This window comes from Gopherus evgoodei, chromosome 5, assembly GCF_007399415.2.
Source record: "Gopherus evgoodei ecotype Sinaloan lineage chromosome 5, rGopEvg1_v1.p, whole genome shotgun sequence".
NCBI classification, from domain to species: Eukaryota; Metazoa; Chordata; order Testudines; family Testudinidae; genus Gopherus; species Gopherus evgoodei.
In genome coordinates, this window is record NC_044326.1 from 50,434,839 (window position 1) to 50,458,030 (window position 23,192).

The window sequence follows — 23,192 nt, forward strand, 5'->3', positions numbered from 1 at the left end:
GGACAGCATGTTAAACATAAAGGGTTAAACACATTGCAAGAAACCACTTAAAATGAAGTGGGCAATTAACACCTCTGCATTCATAGGACCAAACAAGGGTTAGTGGGTTACAATTATTGTAATGAGCTATAAAATTGTAGTGTCTTTGTTGAGACTATGATTTTTGGTATCCAGCAAAGTTATAAATTTAAGTTCCCAGACATGTCGTTTAAAGAAGTTGTTTAGGTTTCCTTTGAGGATGAGGACTAATAGGTCAGAGATGAACTGATAGCTTTGTGAAAAGTGCCCATGGGTGATATGTTATTTTTGTCTTCTATCATTTTTGTATGAGTTCATGTGAGAGTGTAGTGATTGTCTGATTTCACCCATACAGTTGTTTTTGGGGCATTTGATGCAGTGGATGAGGTGCACCACAGGCTGTGGTAGGCATGTATAGGACCAGGGATCTTGAAAGGTGTGTTGTGGGAGGTATTGATCATTGTAGCTGTAGAAATATGTCTTCGCATTTTACATCTATTGTACATCTACTGACAGGGTGTGGTACCACTTTGAGTTGATGTGTCTTGGTCTGTGGGGAGCTTGCTTCTGACAATGAGGTTGGTGAGGTTAGGGGCTTGTTTAAGGTCATATTATATTTACAGTATAACCACAGTTATGAACTCTAGAGTTACAAACTGACCAGTCAACCACGCACCTCCTTTGGAACCAGAAATACACTATCAGGCAGCAGCAGAGACCAAAAAAAAAAAGCAAGTACAGTGCTGTGTTAAACATAAACTACTAAAAAAAAAAAGTGAAAGCAGCATTTTTCTTCTGCAAAGTAAAATTTAAAAGCTGTATTGAGTCAATGTTCAGTTGTGAACTTTGGAATGAAAAACCATAATGTTAGGAACATTTCAGAGTTATGAACAACCTCCATTCCCAAGGTGTTCGTAACTCAGAGGTTCTACTGTATACCTGTACAGACTTCAGATAACCAATAAAAATGTTACCAAATGTTTCCTTATTTATATAATGAATAAGAAGAAAATTATAAAAAATTAGAATATGTAGAACTACTTTGCATGACTGTCAACACAGTATGTAGATTAAATGCACTTGTTTTTACAATGTTACATAAAGGATAATGTAAATAATCCATTAGCAAACATTTTATATTACTGATATTTATTATTTATTTTGCTTTAGGGCCTAACATGTACCAGCTATTTTCAAAATACAGAGGAAATACAAATACACAGTCCTTGTCCTGAAGGGCATACAATTGTAAAAGACAAAATGATTGATAGGTTTATATTGTAACATTTTCACTGAGATTAAATATCATGACACTAAATTTATGTATGCATTTTATAAATATAACTGCAAGCCCAGGACTGAGTAGCATTTCCTAGCATGAAAACGATCATATTTATGCTCCTTTCTTATTCCTGATTCTTCATCTTATTTTTTTTTTGACGTTTACTGTGTATGTGTATTGCCTACTAGGAAATAAGTGATGTTTCATGACTAAGTAGTAGCTTATAATAAAGGGCCACATCATCAAAGATAAGAGTTGAGGGCACTCGGTATCTTGCAGGATTTATCCTTAACTGCTAGTGGCAGTCCCCAGTGTTTTATTCTAGTGTTGACACTCCAGATTTATTTATCTAATTCTTCTAAATCTGAGAATTCAGACTGCATATTTGATTTCAGTATTTTCTCAATCTGTGTCAGTCGTTTTTTCAGTTTCTGCTGTGTGGCATCATACTCAGCCAACAGCCTGGCAAGCTTTGTTTGTAAGTTGTCCACTGCTCCTTCCATTTGACTGACCTTTTCTTCAATGTTTTTAGGGTCACTTCCTGTATTTGAAACATTTATCTCCAGTAACCCATCCTTCAGCAAGATTTCCTTACCTTTCTCTTCCAGCAGGACCTTTGCATCTGGGTATTCTATTAAAGCCTCCATGAGGTCATCTTTAGATAGACAAAATAAGTCTGAGTATCCAATGCTTCTAATGTTGGCTGTTCTTCGATTGCCAGCTTTGCTGCCTTTGATATTAAGTATGCTAATCTCCCCAAAGTAGCTGCCATCACTTAGAACCACAAATTGGGTAATTCCATCATCAGCTACTACAGCAAGTTTACCTTCTTTGATAATGTACATCTCTCGTCCAATGTCCCCCTTTCGGCAAATGTAATCTCCTGGACTATAGACTTGCGGTTGCAGTTTCAAGACTAGTTCAACTAACAAGCCAGCTTCACAATCTGCAAAAATTCGAACTTTCTTTAATGTGTCCAGATGAACACTGATTGCGATCTCTGCTCTTAATTTATCTGGTAGATATTTTAAAACTTCTCGTTCATCCACTGCTTTTTTATTTGTCCACAAGTAGTCAAACCACTTAATAACTCTTTTTTCTATTTCTTTATTCACATTTCGAAAGTGCATATACTGCTTGATAGCATCAATCCTTCCTTGAAACTCTGCTCTGGCTGCATTCATATTGGAGATCATAGAACCAATGTTACCAACAATAGTAGCAAAGATCAGCACCCCAACCAAGAAGTCAACAACCACAAAGAAGTACTCAGAATCCTTTACTGGAGGAGGTGTTTCCCCAATAGTGGTCAAGGTTAGCGTCGACCAGTAGAGGCTATATACATATTTTCTAGCCAGACGGGCAAATTCAGCATCAGAGGTGTTTGGATAGACCCATGTGTCTGTCCCAAATCCAATGGCTTTGGAGATAGAATAGTACACACATGCATTCCAGTGAATAATAATCACTATGTACATGACAAGAGTGGAGATCCTGAAGATATTTGGATAGTTTGTCCTTGTTTCCGTTTGCTGGAAGAACTCAAACATACGAGATACTTTAAGTACTCTGTTTATTCTTAATTCTGGATAGTTCAGACCTAATTTAAAGTACAGTAAATCAGTTGGTATGACTGACAGTAGATCTAGTTTAAATTGTAAAGTTCCTGTATATTTCTGTTTAAGTTTAAGTTCTTCTTTCACCAGCAGACCTTGCTCCAGGTAACCTAAAATAAAATATAAAAATCTTTAAAATTCTTTTACTTTTTTGTTGCTTTATCATCTATTGCATTCTGTTATATGTGAATGTCAAATTAAGCTTTAAAATTATTTTGGCTATAGAGTTTCTGGCCGTACATAATTTTCCATCTTTTTATCAAGATGCATAGTTTTAACAGCTATATATTTTAACTGGATTTTAACTTTAAAGTCCTATGTTGAATTTTTGTAGGTAAGCAATCGGGGCCAAATCTTGGACCTAGATGACTTGATTAAGCAGAGCCATCTGTACTGCCTGGCCTGGCTGGACTCTGTGGAGTCATATGGAAATCCTGAAGGGAGCAACCATCCCCCATGGTGGAAGTGTCAGATTTACAGCCTCCCAAGTCCATCCTCTTCCTGCTGTGGTTTCTGCTGCCCTAGCACCTAGTAACCTTCAAGGCCCTTGTGTGGGAAAGAGAGAGTTAGAGTAAGGGCAGTGCTCATGCATCTGCATTCCATTCCTTATTCACCCACCCCACCCCCAAACAACTCTCCTCCTAGGGTAAGATTTGTAAAAATGGATACATAAATATAATTAAGCTAACTGGAGCTGCTGGGTGCTCATCACTCTTGAAAATAAGGCTACTGATTTAGGTGCTTAAATATGGAATTAGGAACCTAGTTTTAACAACACATTTTTTAAAATCTTGATTCTAACTCGTATAGAGAGCAAATGGATTCTCTGCCTTGTCCTGTACTAGATGGTTCTCAAGTTCAGTCAGCAAAGGTTGCAGCTGGGCTTAAATGGTGGCAAGAGGTTTATATATTCCTTACTACTGCATAAATGTGATGCAAGGTTTTATCCACACAGTATATCCTGGTTTGCAGTTCATAAGCTATGTTCATTATACCTGGGGTAAGAAGGTATAATTTTATGTTTCCTCCACCAATATGACTCCTTGTTCACCAGGGATTCCCCACAAAAGAGGGCAAATGGTTCCTCCTCCCTACGGATTTTCTTCTGTTCTTTTAGAAAATGTTTACAGCTTGGATTATAAAGATATTTTAAAATCTTTAACAAAGGGAAAAAAAGATAAAAGTTCTAGCTTTAGTTTGATTAGGCAGTATATATAGTTTGAGTATAGTTTCAGTGACTGGGGCTTTCTAGGAGTTTTGTCAGTAGTGAATAAAAATATGTATAATGTTGTTCTCTATATACCACTTCACATTTCCTGCCAAGGCCCTATTTTGAGCGTAAGCAGCTAAACACTGCCCTCCTTTTTCAGGCAAATTCCTGTTGAATTTCAATGACAGTTGTGCCTAAAAGAGATTGCTGGATTGGTCCCTGCTTTCTGGAACATTTAAATTAGGACACTAAAGTAGATTACAGATAAACTTATGTGCGATGTATAAAACATGATGAAGTACATCACAGAATATAAAAAAGTGTGTGTGTGTCTGTGAAATATTTGTAGCGTGACTCAAAAACTGCAGAAATTATATTTACAATGGAAGGACTTCAGTTCCTTTCTGCTAGAAATCAGGATGACCTTGTATGTCGAGATATATTTCAGTGTTAAGTCATTCTAGCCTCCTTTATTGAGGGAAAATTGCCAGCAAGATACTTCTTTACTTCATCATTTCATAGACATAAAGTGTAACTGGAGATCAATTTAACTGGTCCATTCCAGCAGAGAGCCAGTGCTTCTTTAATTGTTGTATTTGACCCCTAAATCATATCCTGATGGGCACCTTAAAGTCCTAACACAGATAAATGTAGATAACTAAACAGTGAATACATCTACCTGTTCTTATCCGGACAAACATATCAGCAATATAGATTATATCTGATATATAATCAAAAATGAACCACATTTCTAAATGATCGTTCTGAAGTTCATCAAAACAGGCTCTGGATAGGAAAAGAAAAAAAGTACACAGTTGAAATAGTCCCAATGAAATCAGTAATTAATACAGTAAGTTTGCCATATATTCAGAGGCCCTACAATTTTTTGTATGTGTTCTTTAAAGGATCTCTGTCATGCTTGATCCAACTTTGGAAAATGTAATATTTTTATCAAGACTTTTATAACATAAAAACAAGTATTTACAAAGTATATTTTAAAGCTTTGTGGAAAAACCTGTTTTCAGATCCACTTTCAGAAAATGTTTACAACTCAGATTATAAGGATCTTTTAAAATATATAACTGAGAAAAATTAATTTGAGTAACTGTAGGTGGAGCTCATATCTATGCCAATGGTTAAGATTGCCTAACACTTTCCTTTATAAGATCCTATTTTATGTTGCTTATAACTTTGCCAAACCCAGTTAATATATATGCATTTCATTACCAGGGGGCGTAAAACTGATAAAATATTGAAGCATCAGACTGAAAAATATAATGAAATTAAATTAATGAAAGACCTTTATTGAACTGGACAAAAGATGTGATGGAAAGAACTTTAGAGATTGTAAATAAATGTGTGTGATCTCTGCTATTGAACCTAAGAGTCTGTAGACTGTATTCAATACCAGACTGAAAGGTAAACACAGTAAAAGTACTGGGTCAATACATTATTTTCATCCATTCTATCTGATAAAAACAAGGCTTTCCTTATGGCAACCAGATATGAGGATTTCATTACTTTAATGGGGAACAAGAGAGGATGAGGGAAATGTACACTGTTATACATCACCTAGCAATGATCATGATCCAGTTGTACATGACAGGTAATGTGATGCAAAACAGCCAGTAATAATACAAGTTTCCTGATGGATCAATAACAAAAATATCTTTCTTCTCCCTGAGCAGTAAGCTGAAAGGAAAGGGAATATTATTGAGAAACTTATAAAAATGGAAATGGGTTTTAGGAACCACAAAAGATGTTCCATGGTTGCCAACATATGCTGGTCATTTAGTTTAGTAGGTAGTTCATTTGTGCAAGAACACTTTTAAATGAAAATTAGCCTCCTTGCTTGAATTCCTGGATAAGAATCTAGTTGGTGAACATGGTTTGGATACTAGAACCTAGGACACAAGGGAAATTAAATTGGCGGGCTTCAACACAAAGTCATAGTGACACATGTAGTTTCAACCTTTTTCAAAATAATCTGTTTCCCATTTAGTTAATTTTCTTCTTTGTAGAATAAATGATTGAAAGCATCTATACTTAATCTTTTCAGAAGGAAATGGTTATCTGACCATTAGTATTTGAAGGCATTGAACAGATCATGCCTTCAGTATTAGGGAAGTCTAAGACTGGTTGTGAAAGATGAAACACTGCAAAGGATGCAAAAGAAACTAAGGAACCTAGAGCACTTCATTGCTTTACATTCCTCCTGGTCCCCAAAATTCTATTTATTTACAAAGTAAAATGCCTAAACATACTAATGTGACAGATTTTCGTTATTAATTTGCTTGGGCCCATAGTTGATTAGGCTGGGTCTACATGATTTTTGGGGGGGAGGAGATGACGATGCACACCATGTATTTGAATTTTAAAGCTTTATTGATAAAATAATAACAGCGGAGAGTGGTGGAAATGCTTTTATGTTATTTAAAGGAAGGAAGAAAGCGTTAATGCCCCAAGCTTTAACCTACTTCTGTATTTATACCACGCATGACCCAGCCTGGCCAAGTCTAGGTGTAATGTTAGAAGAAGGGGAGGGGGCTTTTTGTACCTGTTAAAAAAGCTTCTACTCCCTACTCACACACCTTTGACCTTCCCCAAAATGCTTTGCAATGCTTGCAACAGCGTTAGCCACATACAATGCTAATTTGCCTTCCTCGGGGACTCCCTAAGGGAGGGAGCCATTGGGGTGTGACATTAAGAGAAAAACAAGACTCTTTACATTGTAGGTGCTCTTAACTCACCTTTGGATCCTAAAATGAGTGGATGAGGCTGCTTTATTTTGGCCCCAGTACATCCTTGTAGTCGGTTTTCACAAGAGTGGTGGTAAAGTTTTATATGAAGTTCTGCATAGTTCCATCTTATCACCCCTCTTGTTCAATATTTGTGTGGCATTACTGAGAGGGTTAATGAGACAAGGACTGCATCATATCCAGTATACTGATGGCATGCAGCTTTATCACTATTTCATGTGACCAATTAAAATGCTCAGTGAGCTTAGTATGTGTGTGAAATTGGAGCATGGATGACAGCTAGTTGTTTGACATTCAGCCCAGTCTAGACTGAGGTGGTGATATTCTTGTTGCTTCTCCCCACAAGTATGTGGCAAGAATACCTCTCCTTTTAATTAAGGGCACCTCTTCTACATGTTGGTTAGGTTTGCAAGCATCTGGTTGGATTTCCAACTGTTACTAGAAAATCAGGTAGCAGCAAGAGCCAAATCACATTTTTATCATTTCTGTATAGTCAGGAGAATGTGCCTGTTCCTTTTGAATACAGTCCTTGTGACTGTCATCCCTGTCTTTATCATCTCAAGATTGAATTACTGCACTGCGCTCAATATCAAGTTATGCCTTAAAAACATCCAGAAGCTGAAGCTTATAGAGAATACAGCAGCCTGTTTGGTCAGTGGAGGATCTCACTAGGAGCATAATCATACAACAAGTGTTTCAGTCTCTGCACTGGCTGCCTGTAGGGCTTCAGGTGAAGTTTAAGGAATTGGTTTTGACCAGTGAACATTTAGATCTCACGAGCTACCTACATGAGAGACCACTTCTCTCCTCATGCTAAAATACCATAGTGGAGAACAGCAGAAGTGCTGGAGCTGAAGCCTGGTATTATAAAATGGGCTGTTGATGGGACATTCTCTGTGAGGGACCCACAGCTTTGGAATTCACTCCCCATGTCGCGTCAGGAAAGCCTGAATCTGATGAGCTTCAGAGCATACTGTAAAGCTGCTCTCTACTCCCCAGGTATTTGACAAGAGGGTTATTGCTGGACTGGAGGGGAAGGGGGTTTGAGATCTTAAGTTGCGTGGTTTGCTGGTGCCTAGTCATACTGAATTGCACTGCTTCACTTCAGTTCTGTTGAGATATTTTGATGCCTTTTAGGTGTATAGCTAGGTTCCCTTTTCAGCATTTGTAGAAATCTAATTAATATATAAATGTAAAACAATAAAGAGTCAGAGTGGCATTAGTAGCCACTTCCATAATAAGTATAATTGCACACTGCACCTGTTGCAGTTCCTGGAAAACACAAATGGATAAAATACCGTTTGAGGGTACTGCCACAGTGCACCCTAGAGCAGCATTTACTGCATCCTTTAATGGTGCAGTGGGTACTTCTCCCACCACTCACCCTGGTTGTCCAGCTACTGGTGAAAAGAAGCAAGGGTATAGCCATACTCCATCATGCCTCCTTTGGAATGTCTGGTAGCTCTCTTATTCTCCCTCAGGAGAACAAGCATCACTATTTTGGCTAACCCCTGCACAAATGAGCAAGTGAAGGTGCTCTCTTCGCCCTTTACACACTCACACAACAGCAGCCTGAAATTGGCCCAATTATTCTTTATACTACATGCAGAGAAATTTCAGTACGTTCATTATATACAATACAATAGGAAAAACACATGCAAAGGTAAGTGATAACACAAAGTGGTAAAACGTACACAACAAAAACAAAACAGTTTTGCAAAACTATAAGAACTGTGTATAGGTTTGTATTTTCTGTAATACTCTACCACTTTGACCTTTTTTTCTGCCTTTCCTGAACAGCACATACCTTTCAATACCCGTACTCCAGTCATGACTACTATTCCATCATATTTCTGTTATCGCTATAATATCTGGTTTCACTTCCTGCACCAGTTGTTCTAGTTTTTCCATTTTGTTACTCAGGCTCCTTGCATTGGTGCACAGACACCTTAGTTGTTTCTGCTTAGCTTCACCCAGATTCCCAGGGCCGGCTTTAGGCCGATTCGCCCGATTCCCAGGAATCGAGGCCCGCGCCTAAGAGGGCCCCACGCCTTAGACATTTTTTATTTTTTTTAAACTTACCGCAGGTCCCTGGCTGTGATCTGCTCAGGGGTCTTCTGTGGTCCTGCTCCCTTGAGCGAAGCGCAGGCAGGAGCGCAGCAAGCCCTGCGGCCCCGGCTGGAGCCCTGGCCGGAGCATGGCAAGCCCCACGGCCCCGCTCTCCCGGTTGGAGTGCGGCAAGCCCCACTCTCCCAGCTGGAGCTCTGGCCGGAGCACGGCAAGCCCCGCTCTCCTGGCTGGAACCCCGGTCGGAGCGCGGCAAGCCCCATGGCCCCGCTCTCCTGGCTGGAGCCCCAGCTGGAGCGCAGCAAGCCCCGCTTTCTCAGCTGGAGCTCCGGCCGGAGCGTGGCAAGCCCCGAGGCCTCAGTCTCCTGGCTGGAGCCCTGGCCAGAGCGCTGCAAGCCCCGAGGCCCTGCTTTCCTGGCTGGAGCTCCGGGCCTTTAAATAGCCTCCAGAGCCCTGGGGTAGTGAGGGGCTCCGGGGCCTATTTAAAGGGCCAGGGCTCCAGCTGCCTCTGCCACCCCGGTCCTTTAAATAGCTGCCAGAGCCCCACCACCCCCATGCATTCCCGAGGGCTCCCGTGGCTTCTTAGAAAGTCCAGGGCGGGGTAGAAGCTGGGGAGCCCAGGGCCCTTTAAATAGCCCCCAAAGCCCTGGGATAGCAGGGAGCTTGGGGGCTATTTAAAGGGCTGGGGCTCCAGCTGCCTCTGCTGCACCCCCTGTCCTGCCCACACCAGCCCCACTCCCCCTGCCTGCAGCCAGCTCTGCACCCCGTGCCCACAGCCAGTCCCTGTCAAACCCCCTGCCGTGTCTCCAGTCAACCCCTACCACACACCCCTGTGGCCCTGCCCAAAGCCAGCCAGCCCCACACACACTGCTGCCCGCACCAGCCCTGCACACCCTGCCCTGTCTCCAGCCAACCCCTGCTGCACCCCCCTGCCTCAAGCCAGCCAGTCTCACATTCCTCTGTCTCCAGCCCTGCCAACCCCTGCTGCATCCCCCCGCGGCCCTGCCTGAAGCCAGCCCACCCCAGACACCCCCTATCTCCAACCAGTTCTGCACCCCTTGTCCTGCCTGCAGCCAGACCCTACCTTCAGTCAACCCCTGCCCTGCCTCCAGCCAGCCCCATGTCCACTTGTGCCCTTCAGTTCCCAGGGCAGTAACCCTGCACACCTGCTTCAATGAGGGGGGCAGGGAGCAGCTGGGACCCACACTTGTGAAACGGCAGTCATTAATAACCAATCAACAGCATATATGATGCAATGTACATAATATATAATTTTATTTATATAGTTATGGAAAGTAAATAATACATAAAAGAAATGAAAGGCTTTTTTTTCCACTTTTTTTGTTTTAAGTCATCCCTGCCAGGGCCCCGCCGAAAATGTTCGAATTGGGCCCCGCACTTCCTAAAACCGGCCCTGCAGATTCTTCACCTAAGTAGGTATAGTCATTCTACTACTGATATTGCCTACCTGACAATTAGCATCATTTGTATTGGTACTGTCTTTCCTCTTAATATCCTACCCACTGGTGTTCCTTTCTCCATTCCTGTAGTCTTTCTTTCTTGATTTTTCCTCTTGGTCAATATTAGCCTTTGAAGGCTGTTCCAAAACTTCTGATGGTTTGTCCAATTTCAAGTCTAAACTCATTGATGGCCAGTTTAAATCCATTTGTTCTCATGCCAGCATTGGCCCTTAACTGAAATAGCTCCTGTCCTTCCCTGGCCTTTATCCATCAGATGTATTTATAAAGAGCAACCATATCTTCCCTCAGCCTTTGTTCTGTTAGGCTAAACATGCCAAGCCCCTTATGTCTTCTCTCATAAGGGAGGTTCTCCATCCCTCTGAACTTCCAAGTAGCCCTTCTCTGCACCTGTTCCACTTTTAATTAACGTTTCTTAAACATGAGAGACAAAAACTGTACACAGTATTCCAGATGAGGTCTCACCAGTCCCATATATAATGGTAATAACACTTTCTTATCTTTCCTGGAAATAGCATTTTTCACAGCCACATCACATTCATTGCTAATAGTCAGCCTCTGATCAACTAGTACTCCCAGATCTTCCAACCGATAGCAAAAATTCTTCTTGTTTGCCCTAAGCATGTAACATTACACTTTGCACTATTAAACTTCATCCCAGTTCTAATATTCCAGTTTTCAAGGTCATCCAAATCATGTATGATATTCCAGTTCTCCTCCTATATTGGCAGTACCCTCCTACTTTGTCTCATCTGCAGTTTTTATTAGCACGTTCCCACTTTTTATTCATGAAAATGTTAAATAAGATTGGACCCAAGACTGATCCTTAAGGAACTCCACTGGAAACCTCCTTCCTGCGTGACATTTCACCTTTTAGCATGACCTGTTGCAATCTTCCCTTTAACTAGTTTCTTACACCCCCTTCTTATATTAATCCCCATCTTCTCCAATTTAACTAATTTCCACTGTGGAACTATATTGAATGCTTTACTGAAATCCTGGTATATTAGCCCTGGTCTACACTACAAGTTTAGGTCAAATTTAGCAGCGTTAGATCGATTTAACCCTGCACCCGTCCACACGATGATGCCATTTTTGTCAACTTAAAGGGCTCTTGAAATCAATTTCCGTACTCCTCCCTGATGAGGGGGTTAGCAGTGAAATCGACCCTGCTGGGTCGAATTTGGGGTGATGTGGACGCAATTCGACAGTATTGGCCTCCGGGAGCTATTCCAGAGTGCTCCATTGTGACTGCTCTGGACAGCACTTTCAACTCAGATGCACTGGCCAAGTAGACAGGAAAAGCCCCGCAAACTTTTGAATTTCATTTCCTGTTTCCTTCATGAGCCATCGGAGCAAAAGGTAGGCTGGGGTAGGTGTGACGGCGTGGTGCTGCCGAGTGGGAGAGCAGCCTGAGGCAGAAGCCTCCAGCTGGCATGATATTCCAGGCTGGACTGAATCTCCATTAGACAAAACTTAAAGAAGAGAATGACCTGGAGTCATTCCCATTTTTGTCCAGGCGCCCCCGACCGACCTCACCGAGGCCGGCCAGGAGCACCGATGGGATGACGATGACGGCTACCAGTCATACTGCACCGTGTGTCGTCCACATGGCAAGGCAAGGGGATGCTGCTGTGTAGCACTGCAGTACTGCATCTGCCAGCAGCACCCAGGAGACGTACGGTGACAGTGAGCTGAGCGGGCTCCATGCTTGCCGTTATATGTCGTCTGCACAGGTAACGCAGGAAAAAGGCGAGAAACAATTTTTTGCCTTTGCTTTCATGGAGGGAGGGGGACCTGACGATATGTACCCAGAATCACCCACGACAATGTTTTTGCCCCATCAGGCATTGGGAACTCAACCCAGAATTCCAATAGGCGGCAGAGAATGCAGGAACTGTGGGATAGCTACCACAGTGCAATGCTCCAGAAGCCGAATCTAGCCTCGGTACTGTGGAAGCACACCGCCGACTTAATGCACTTAGTGAAGACACAATTGACTGTATCAAATCGATTTCTAAAAATTTGATTTCTATAAATCAACTTAATTTCGTAGTGTAGGCATACCCTTAGATCTACTGCATGTGTCTCTGTGTACCAATATCTATTCACTGTTGAATTTAGTAATAGTAAAATTATCAAGATTCTGAAAATACAGTACTGGGATATTTGGACTTTTAAACTAAAACAGGTTACCAAAATTTATATACTATATATTCAAATTTCATTTGATTTGAAATTATACCCTGCTGTTAAGTGGAACAAGTAACACTCTGTCCCGCAGAAGGAGTGGTAACACCTATGAAATTGGCTTGACTAAAGCAACTGGAAGAATTTAAATACATAAAGGGCTTGGTCTATGCATAAGGGATTCTATACATGAAGTTTTGCTGATTAATTTCATGTATGGACATTCTTATTCTGGAATAAGAGTGCCTTGTCTCTGTTTAGCTCAACCCCTAAAAAGAAACAAGGCACACTTGGACGCTTCAGTTCTAGAATAAGGTTACGTCTACACTAGTACTTTTGTCCGTCAGGGACATGGACAGCAGGTGAAGCTTCCCCTTGTGGAGGTTAGCACCCTGCCCCACATCTTTTGGCCAAGGTCACACCCCCACTCGCTTCTCAACCCCCTCGTGGTCCTGGCTGGCGTGGGCGTGGGAGCAGCTGAGAGCTCAGTTAGGGCCACCGGGGTGGGCTGAGAGCGTAGAGCTCCTCTCTCATGGCCAGGGACCACAATGGCAGAGCTCTAAGCCCCTCCTCGATCCCATTCCTTCCCCTGCCTCCCTGTCCCTGTTCCACTCTCAGCCTCTCCCCCATCCCACTCTGCCTCTTTCTCCCGAAACCCTGCCCCCGAGTCACTTCTTTCCGAACATACCCTGCTGCAGTCCCAAGACCAGAAAAGCTTTGCGGCCACAGCAGAGAGTCAAATCTCCTCCAGCCCCAGGACTGCGGTGGAGAGATTTTTCCAGGGGCCTCAAATTGGCAGGGGCCCTGGGCATGGGCTCTGTAGGCCTGTGTGGTAAACTGCCACTGCTCCCCCACCCCCAGCAGCGCAAGGTTTGGGGAGATTTGGCCTACCCCAGCCTCCATTACGTGCTGCCCATGGTCAGGGGTATGAAAAAACCACCTCCAAGCAACGTAAATTTCACCAACAAAAGCGCAAATGTGGACAGCACTACTGCCACTTGTTGGGAGTAGTTTAATTATGCTGATAGGAGAGTTCTCTCCCCTTGGCATAGAGCAGGCTACATGGGAGACATAGCAAAAAACCCCACACCCCTGACCAACAAAAGTTTTACTAAAGAAAAGCACCAGTGTGGACAGCGCTATGTCGGCAGGAGATGCTCTCCCAATGATAAAGCTACTGCCCAACTTTGGGATGTTTTATTTTGTTGGCAGGAGAGCTCTCTCCTGTTGACAAGAAGGAATTATAACGGTGTGGCTGTACTGGCACAGCTGTGCCGCCATAAGGTGCACAGTGTAGACATAAGCTTTGTGTGTGCCTTGTTCCAGTTTAGGATTTAAGCTTAACAGAGACAAGGCAGTCTTATTCTGGAATAAGTGTGTTCACACATGGAATTAATCAGGAACAACTTCATGAACAGACAAGACCAAAGAGTGGTCAGCATAATCACTTATCTAGGGCTAACATACATAACATGCTTGCAATATACCCATGACTGGATTCAGCTGTACAGGCAAGGCAATCTTACTAGAAGAACATAACACTATTCTAAAACCAAATTAAGAACACTTACTCCTCTTTCTTGTCTCTCTTCTTATGCTTATCTTTATTTCTGTGTTTTTCCTTGTTCTTTTGCATTTCTGTGTCCTTTTTCTTTTCCTTTTTACCATCAGATTTGCTGAAAAAATGGATTAAAATGTTATGGTTTTACAGAAAAACTAGAATGATAACTTGTAGAAGATTGTAAAGAAACTACGCAATATTATTGTCTTACCTCTTCTTTTCTTTTTTCTTTTTCTCTCTAAAAAAGAAACAATCTCTCTGTGATAGGCTCTTGGGATACATATAATTATTATTTCCACTATTTTCCCTGTTAAAATCAGTTGAATTCTATAAGTCTAATATTATACTTAAGATTTTAGCCTTTGAATAAAACCTTTGTTTATAGTTTTCAACTATTTCCATTTTTACATAGTTAAATAGGACACTACTGACTTGTGTTAGAAAAACAGTTGCTGTGCATATAATTCAGATATACGTGAAATTTCTTATTGGATTACTTGTATGATGCAATAATTTGCAAGGAAAGAACTAGGTATATTGCTTTTTTAAAAAAAACTATTCTCTACAATACAAATAACTTTATAATGAAACTGTAGAGTACTTACTCATCTTTATTACTGTTGTTGTTAACATTATACTGTGCAATGGCACTAGATAGGTGCTGTTCCCTAAGAAACAGCAAAATAAAATAGTTACTGCATATCTGCTGCATGACACTAAATAGGCTTGTAAAGTAAAATAGTCCTTTAATGTAAGATTTACAGCTGCTTAGGTTAGTTAAGGTTGCCTAACTGGTTTGATAAGTTTAAAATGAAAATATTCACCAGTAAACATGGAGATGTAGAAAACCAGTGAAATGTTGATTATGTCTCCGTTTTTCTTTCTTGGCGTTTCAATACTTCTGAAAAGAAAAGGGGTGAAATCTTGGTGCCATTGAAGCCATGAGGAATTTTGCCATTGACTTCAGTGGAATCAGGATTTTACCACTGATGTTTACTCTGTTAAATGCCTGACCACATGAATTTTGTTTTTAAACTGCAGGTGTCTTCATAGCCTCATAGAATGTTTCATGTTTAGACATTCAAAGTGAACCATTTTTTTATGACTGAGTGAGCTGAATGCTCAAGTAGGGAATCTGGTTGTGTTGTCGAGGTGCCTGTGTTTTAAAACTAGGCCATTAACATTAATGTTGCACCTAATCAAAACAGATTTTATTGAAATTAGATAAAATAAAATTGTTTTGTGGTATAAAGTGAGATACAAAAAACAAGCAGATAAAAATCCACATAAACAGGACCATATGGACGCAGTCAAAGATTTGACATGTACCCCACACAAGGAGCACAAAACTCACATGATTTCTTCTGATATCTCATCACAGAGATTCTGATTATTACAATTATTGCTCCATCTTAGCTGTGGACCTTGAATTTTTTCCAAGAAAGAGTCTGAGGTTTGGCAGCCTTCATCGGAAATCCTCTTCTCCCAGTCTTTTAAGGTAACCAAAAAGTTGGGTATTCTAAAAACAGATAGAAATATTAGTTAAATATTTTTAAAAAGAAGTTTAATTTCTTTGGGGGGGGGAAACTTTGTAGGAAACCTAAATGTCACAGTGTGTTTGCACGTATGTCACTTTCACTGTAGATTTCATTCACCAGGCAGAGTGAGGACGGTCGGCTTTGTACAAATCAGACAGATCTGGAAGAGAAAGAGCTGCCAGATTGTGGAAGTGGGGAGTCACAATACCCCCATTCTTCCTTGCGCCTATAGGACAGGGAAAAAATCACTGAATTCAGAATGAAAGCAAGAGATCAGCTAATAAGATTGCCCACACACATACACAGAAGAGAAAGTCACCAGCTGCAGGGGTGGGAACTGAAGAGCCCACACAAACTCCTTTACTTAGCTTTTAAATAAAAGAGAATTTCATAACTTCCTCCCAGAAACCAGGTTGATGGATGACACAGCTCCCAGTAGGTGTAGTCCTCCCCCACCTACCTCATTCACCAGTAGGAGGGGAAAGAGAGACATAAAACCTCTGTTCCATCAGCAGAATGGATTTTTTGCCTTACCAGCACCCAGGGGAGCAGAGTGTGGAACAGTGTATTCTGTGGGTGGCACATTGGATTTACATCCTAAAACAAGGCCCCCATTACAGAACCTCAAAGTTATGAACACCTCAGGAATGGAAAGCAGCAAAGAGTCCTGTGGCACCTTATAGACTAACAGACATATAGGAGCATGAGCTTTCATGGGTGAATGTCATACAACCGACGAAGTGGGTATTCACCCACGAAAGCTCATGCTCCTATACATCTGTTAGTCTATAAGGTGCCAGAGGACTCTTCGCTGCTTTTACAGATCCAGACTAACACGGCTACCCCTCTGATACTCAGGAATGGAAGTTAGTTGTAACTCTGAACAAAATGTTATGGTTGTTCTTTCAAAAGTTTACAACTGAACATTGACTTAATACAGCTTTGAAACTTTACTATGCAGAAGAAAAAATGTTGTTTTCCCTTTTTTTTAAGTAGGTTATATTTAAGACAGTACTGTACTGTATTTGCCTTTGGGGGGGTGGGGAGGAGGGTGTCTCTGCTGCTGCTTGCATGTGTACTTCTGGTTCCAAATGAGGTGTGGTTGATTGGTCAGTTCCTAACTCTGGTGTTCACAACACTGAGTTTCTACTGTATCTCCAGTGTGTTAGCCCTGAATTCTGAGGCAAGGTGTAAATTGTGACTATATGAAATACATTGATAAACATTCTAATTGTTATTGAGCTAAATATAATGATGTTGACTGTTATTTTAATTTTTAATTCAGTGAACATTTTTACATGCCATAGTAGTCAAATATTTCCATGCCATAATAGTAGAATTTTATTCTTCCATGCACCAAAGATACCAAGGAGCCTGGCACGTAACATAGATCGAGCGTTGAATACGTAAGACCCTTGCACTCAAAATTACTAGCTTGAAGACTATCAGAGCAATATTTCTTTCCAGTAATTGTATCATGTTGTATTAAATGTTATATGGCAAGCATTCTCAAACTGGGGGTTGAGACCCCTCAGGATGTTGCGAGATTATTACATGGGGGGACCATGAGCTGTCAACCTCCACCTCAAACCCCGCTTTGCCTCCAGCATTTATAATGGTGTTAAATATATTTAAAAGTATTTTTAATTTATAAGAGGGAGTCACACTCAGAGGCTTGCTGTGTGAAAGGGGTCACCTTTAAAAAAGTTTGAGAGTCACTGTTATATGACAAGTAAAACAGAAAACTTGAAAATAAATCTGTCAATAGTATATCAACTGAAGTTTAATTTTCTCCTTATATGAACAAATATTTTAAATTGATACTGTCTAGTTTAGATATCAGTGACAGGATAAGCTTAGAGAAAACTAAACAGAGAGATCTGAGTACAGTTTCATTATTTCAGTTTTTAAATACTTTTCTTACAGGCTGAATACAAGTCAATTTTTAAAAAAACTGATTTCTAAAAAATGTAAATTAATACATTTTTATTTTTCAAACTAAACCTACTTAAAATTAAATTTGAAATTCTCTCATCCTCTATTATGGACTCAATTTAAAATCTGTTAAAGTTGCTAAAATTGTATTTTAAAAAATCGAGCAGTACATGTTTGCTGCCGACATTTTAAAGAAAGTCAAACCACTGAACTGATGAAAGTCACTGGTTAAGCACCTGAAACCAAAGTTTGTTGAAGTGCGAAACCAGCTTTTGACTGCAATAGCCTCTTCTGCAAGTGCAAGGAGAATATTTTCTTCACTTCAGTTTATTCCACTAGTTCAGTTTAATGACTAGTTGAATCAAAGCTGAGAAATAGATTAGGAGTTGAAAAAGCAGGAAAGCTTCTTTTTCTCTTCCAAACTATGAGGTGTGAGAGGATGAGCTATACTAACTAGTTCTAAAATTGTGGAGGATGTGATGACCAGAAAAAATTAGTTCAGTTCACAAACAGCAGATAATACTTCTTTTGTTTAATGAATCGGTTAATTTTAAATGCAAAATATGTTTCAATAAACATTATGTATCCAACATATTAAGGTAGCTGGAGTTAGCTAGCAAACCATTTTAAAATGGTGGTTTTGTACATTTTTAATTGATTTATAATTTCTATCCAAATACAGTGTGATACAAATCACAAGTTAAAAAAAAAACAGTTAATCATCTAGTAAATAAGAAATATCATTCATTATTTCTAACATAGTAAAAAATGCAAAAATTAAGAATCTGATGGTATGTTGTGCTATATAATTGCTTATATAAATTTGTTTAGATATAATGTATCCTGGTTAGCAAAAAGAAGTATCAAATTTAGTGTAAAAGCTATCAACATGTTTTAATAGTTACCAACCTTTCTTTAAGAAAATAAAGAAAGTTCAAATTCAAAACAAGATGAACATTAATTTAAATCCAGGTTTTCTTCTTGCTGATTAAAATCTGTGATTTAATTCACTTTGATTTAAATCAGTCCACACTGTTCTCTTAAATTGCACTGTTTGTAATTCTCACTTAAAAGCCAGAAAATAAGATTTCTTGTCCTATGAATTTTTTCCTTTTACAGTTGGAACACATTTTTCTTGTGGGTTTTCAGTGAGGGAAAAAATTGTGGGTTTTGTTCCTTATTTGTGTATCAGCATCACTGATAATAACAGTGATGTCAGCTCAACACAGCAATCCAGATTGCTTGTTTTATTAATTTCCTTTGGTTAACTAGCGCTCCCTTTGTTGACTGGCTGATTCTGCAGTAAACAAAATATTTAAAAATCACAAGCCAAAATCCTCCCTGGACCAACTCTCCTTATTAGAGAGAGGAAGGATGGTCTTATGCTTAAGGTACTGCATTATTAATTATTATTATTATTATTATATTTTACTGTTTGTATTGCAGTAGCACCTAGGTGCCTCAATCATAGTGCAGGACCACAGTGTGCTAAGCATTGTACAAACAAAAAAGACAGTCCCTGCCCCAAATCTTGAGACTAAATAAATTGGAGTTCAATTTCCAGTGCGATCACGGCCTGACTTTGTGACCTTGAGTGAGTCACTTAATTTCTCTAGTCCCCAACCTTCTACCAAACTTTGTCTGTGTTGTCTTTAGATCAGGGCCGCCCAGAGGATTCAGGAGGCCTGGGGTCTTCGGCGGCAGGGAGGTCCTTTCGTTCCAGGACCTGCCGCCGAAGTGCCCCGAAGACCCACGGCAGGGGTCCCCCGCTGCCGAATTACGGCCGAAGCGGGACCCACTGGGTCTTTGGCAGTAATTCGGCGGTGGAGAGTTCTTCCACCTGGAGCAGAAGGACCCCCTACCACCGAAGACCCGGAGCGGAAGAATCTCCGGGAGCCTGGGCCCCGCAAGAGTTTTCCAGGACCCCTGGAGCGAGTGAAGAGCCCCGCTCCAAGGGCCCTGAAAAACTCTCATGGGGGCCCCTGCAGGACCCAGGGCCTGGGGCAAATTGCCCCACTTGCCCTCCTCCTCTGGGCGGCCCTGCTTTAGATTGTATACACTTTTAGGGTCAGAGATGTGGGATATGTTGACCAGAGAGTAGAAGAGCTATTAGTGATGGGACAGAGACCCTGAGGAAGACCCTGAAAAAGGTGGTTTGAGATGCTGAAGGAGGATATGAAGAAGGTTGGTGTCAGCTTGGAAGACACACTTGACAGAAACGTTTGGAAACAAAGAACAAGAGCTGCCAACCCCAACTGATGGGAAAAAACAAAGCTGAAGAGACTCTTTGGGACAGGGATTGTTTCTTACTAATGATCTGTATGTACAGTGCCTCATGCAATAGGGCCTGACCCGGCCCAGGGTTGGGGATTCTAGGTGCTAATACAATAATTATTGGTATAATTAATTACCAGAAACAAATTTGGCACCAAGCCATAGACTTCATATAATAGTGATTATTGCTGAGAGTTTCTCAGTTGCTTAGTTTTGAGGGTGTTTCCTTCCAAAAATAATGTATATATGTCAAGTTTTAATTGTAAACTCAAGAATGTCCCCCTAAAATAGATATTTTAAATGTGAGAAAGATTACCAAAATATCTCCACTCAACTTGTGTAAATAAATGGATACGTGGATAGGTAAACACATAAATATGTAGGTACACTGTGCAAAACATGGATTCCTGGGATGTAACTCACCTGTGTAGCACTCCTTTCACTGCCTGTGAGTTGTTTGTGGAAGAATAACCACTGCAGCTGTCCCCATGCTCCTGTGTTTGTAATATGGATGAACTATCATATGCTTCAGCCAGAGACCTATAATTAAACAGTATGTACAATGAAGAAATTATCTATCATACTACAGCAACAATTCATAAATAGGTTTCAGAGCAGTAGTTGTGTTAGTCTGTATCAGCAAAAACAATGAGGGGTCCTTGTGGTACCTTATAGATTAAGAAATTTATTTGGGCATAAGCTTTTGTGAGCAAAAGCTAAAACCCACTTCATCAGATGCATGTAGTGAAAAATACAGTAAGCAGTATATATATGAAGTTTGGAGTTTTTTGTAGTAATTTTCCCTCTGCTGATACTCATACTTTCTTGTCAACTGTTGGAAATGGGTGACATCCACCTTGATTGCATTAAGTATCAGAGGGGTAGCCGTGTTACTCTGGATCTGTAAAAGCGGCAAAGAGTTCTGTGGCACCTTATAGACTAACAAACGTATTGGAGCACGAGCTTTCGTGGGTGAATTCGAAAGCTCATGCTCCAATACGTTTATTAGTCTATAAGGTGCCACAGAACTCTTAGCCGCTTGATTGCATTGGCCTCTTTAGCATTACAAAAGTAATCAACTGTTGAGAATATGCCACTTCCACCATTGAATTGGCCTCATTAGCATTGACCGCACACACACACTTGGTAAGGCAACTCCCAACTTTTCAGATATATACTGCTTACTGAATTTTTCATTATATGCATCTGATGAAGTGGGTTTTATCCCACAAAAGCTTATGCCCAAATAAATTTGTTAGTCTCTAAGGTGCCACAAGGACTCTTTGTTGGTTTTGCTAATTCATAAATAGTGGTCCCCAGGCATGATTTACTTATGTGTTTTATCTCTAAACCTTAAAGTTGCATTAACATTATTTTTGGTATGGACTTTTGTTATTTGTTAAGCATTGAGAATGTGCTGGGAACTCTACAAAACACAGAAGAATTATCAGTACCTGTCCCCCACATAGACCCTGGTACTGCAGAAATGTACAAATCTAAGGCCCCAACCTTGGAAAGTCAGTGGGACTACCCACATGTGTAAAGTTAAGAGCATGCAAAATCTTTGCAGAGTTAGGGATTAAGTTACATATTTACATCAAGAGGAAAAGGTACCCCTATATCAGTGTATCACTGCTTGGTTATAGGATGTTCCTATGCAATCCATGATGCCTTCTTTAGTGAATGAGAAAGTGGATTTCATAGCAGAGGGAATAGCAGTTTTACCAAATTAAGTTAACATGTCTGTTGATTGCCCCCAACTGACTGTTAATGGCAGCTCTGAGCACACATTTCTGGGTTTAGCACACTTTTCATTTAACTTTAAAATTCACTTGTTTTGGGGGCCAGTTTTTTAAACCAGCCTCCAAAATTGCATACACCAGATGTGCACTTGTACATTGAAATTGTCTAGTTAGATATTCCTCAAGCAAAACCTGCATGCAAAATTTGTGCTGAACACCTGTAACTCCCACTGAAATTGATAGGACTGGACTGGCTGCAGGTGCTCATCAGGACACTTTTATTTAATTGTCTAAACTTAGATGCTTGACTTTAGGCACTAAGGTTTGAAAAATGTGGCCACAGTGACCAGTTTGTAAACAAACCATAGGCTACAATTTAACTTCAGCGAGAGCTCTGGGTGTTCAGCATCTCTGAATATCAGAATACTTTTTGTTTAGAAGCCAAAACATGGATTGAGGAGTCTAAATTTGGACAGCCAAACATGAAAGCATTAGCCTATAAGCAGTCAGAATAAAAAGTTATTCACTTTTTTTGCTATATGATCAACCATCTGAGTCAGAGGATATTATTTCAGTTCCCTGCTTTGATGAACTAACCTTTAGAAATCTGAAAAGATCCCTTTTTCTGTGTGTAAAATTATCTACAAACATTTGTAACTGTGTGGTGGTTCTCTGCAAAAAATGGTCTCCCAATGTTTAATGCTCACAAACATTTATTCAGAATAGTATTCATCTTGCTCAGATTTCAGTGGACTTTCTTGTGAATAAAAAGTGGCTCAGTTGAACATCTACAAATAATTAGATAAAAAGAGTTGTGAATGCCAGCAAAGTGGGATTTACTCACAGCTATACTTTTTGCAGTATTGTCCCAACTCAAGGCATGAGCCACTTTGCTGGATGGTGAAAACTTGGTAATGACTATTTGAGTGTATTTTTGACTAGTTAAACTTCATTTTTAAGGAAGCCAAATCATTTGACTAGCAACTATAGTCACATTTTACCTTATTCTAATTAATTACAATGGGCAATGTATCACAGGTAGGTTAAAAGCTAAGCTTCTTATCAATGGAAGAGAGAAGATACCAAGACGGGGACAAACACCTGTCCCCATCACTTCCATGCAAACTAATACAAATTAAAAAATCCCGAGAGCAGAATTTGACCTACTCAGTATACTTGACTTACCTCCTGTTCCCATTCTCTATCTTTCCTACGCCCACATCAGCATCCTGTACTGCCGGCCTGGCAACATTTACGTAGGAGTGATGGGTGTTAATCACACCAACCTTCATGGTCAGATTGTTACTCCTTGGGTGAGAGGGGAGGAATCATTTCAAAATGAAAAAAAGTACCTTTATGGTTCTATACACAAAGAAACCTCAGAATGCCTAACATCTGTATGTTACATGCTCTAGGGCAAAGAGTAGAAAATTGATCATAGAAATTAGAGAGATGAAATTTAAACATAGCTCTCTTTGCTCCTGATTCAATCATTACACATCTGGAAAACAGGAGGTGGAAT

The 23,192-nt window shown here is 40.4% G+C and overlaps 1 protein-coding gene across 1 annotated transcript; it reads right to left on the bottom strand.

Moving 5' to 3' along the window:
* Nucleotides 1–1,641: 1,641 nt before the first annotated feature.
* Nucleotides 1,642–22,962, bottom strand: CNGA1 (cyclic nucleotide gated channel subunit alpha 1). Its single transcript, XM_030563538.1, has 9 exons — nt 22,856–22,962; nt 20,352–20,468; nt 15,536–15,700; nt 14,787–14,849; nt 14,393–14,419; nt 14,192–14,296; nt 5,699–5,806; nt 4,806–4,912; nt 1,642–3,026 (listed from the first exon to the last, which is right to left on the bottom strand). The coding sequence occupies exons 1-9, from the start codon at nt 22,960–22,962 to the stop codon at nt 1,642–1,644; spliced, it is 2,184 nt and encodes a 727-aa protein (XP_030419398.1).
* Between the last annotated feature and the right edge of the window lie 230 nt (nt 22,963–23,192).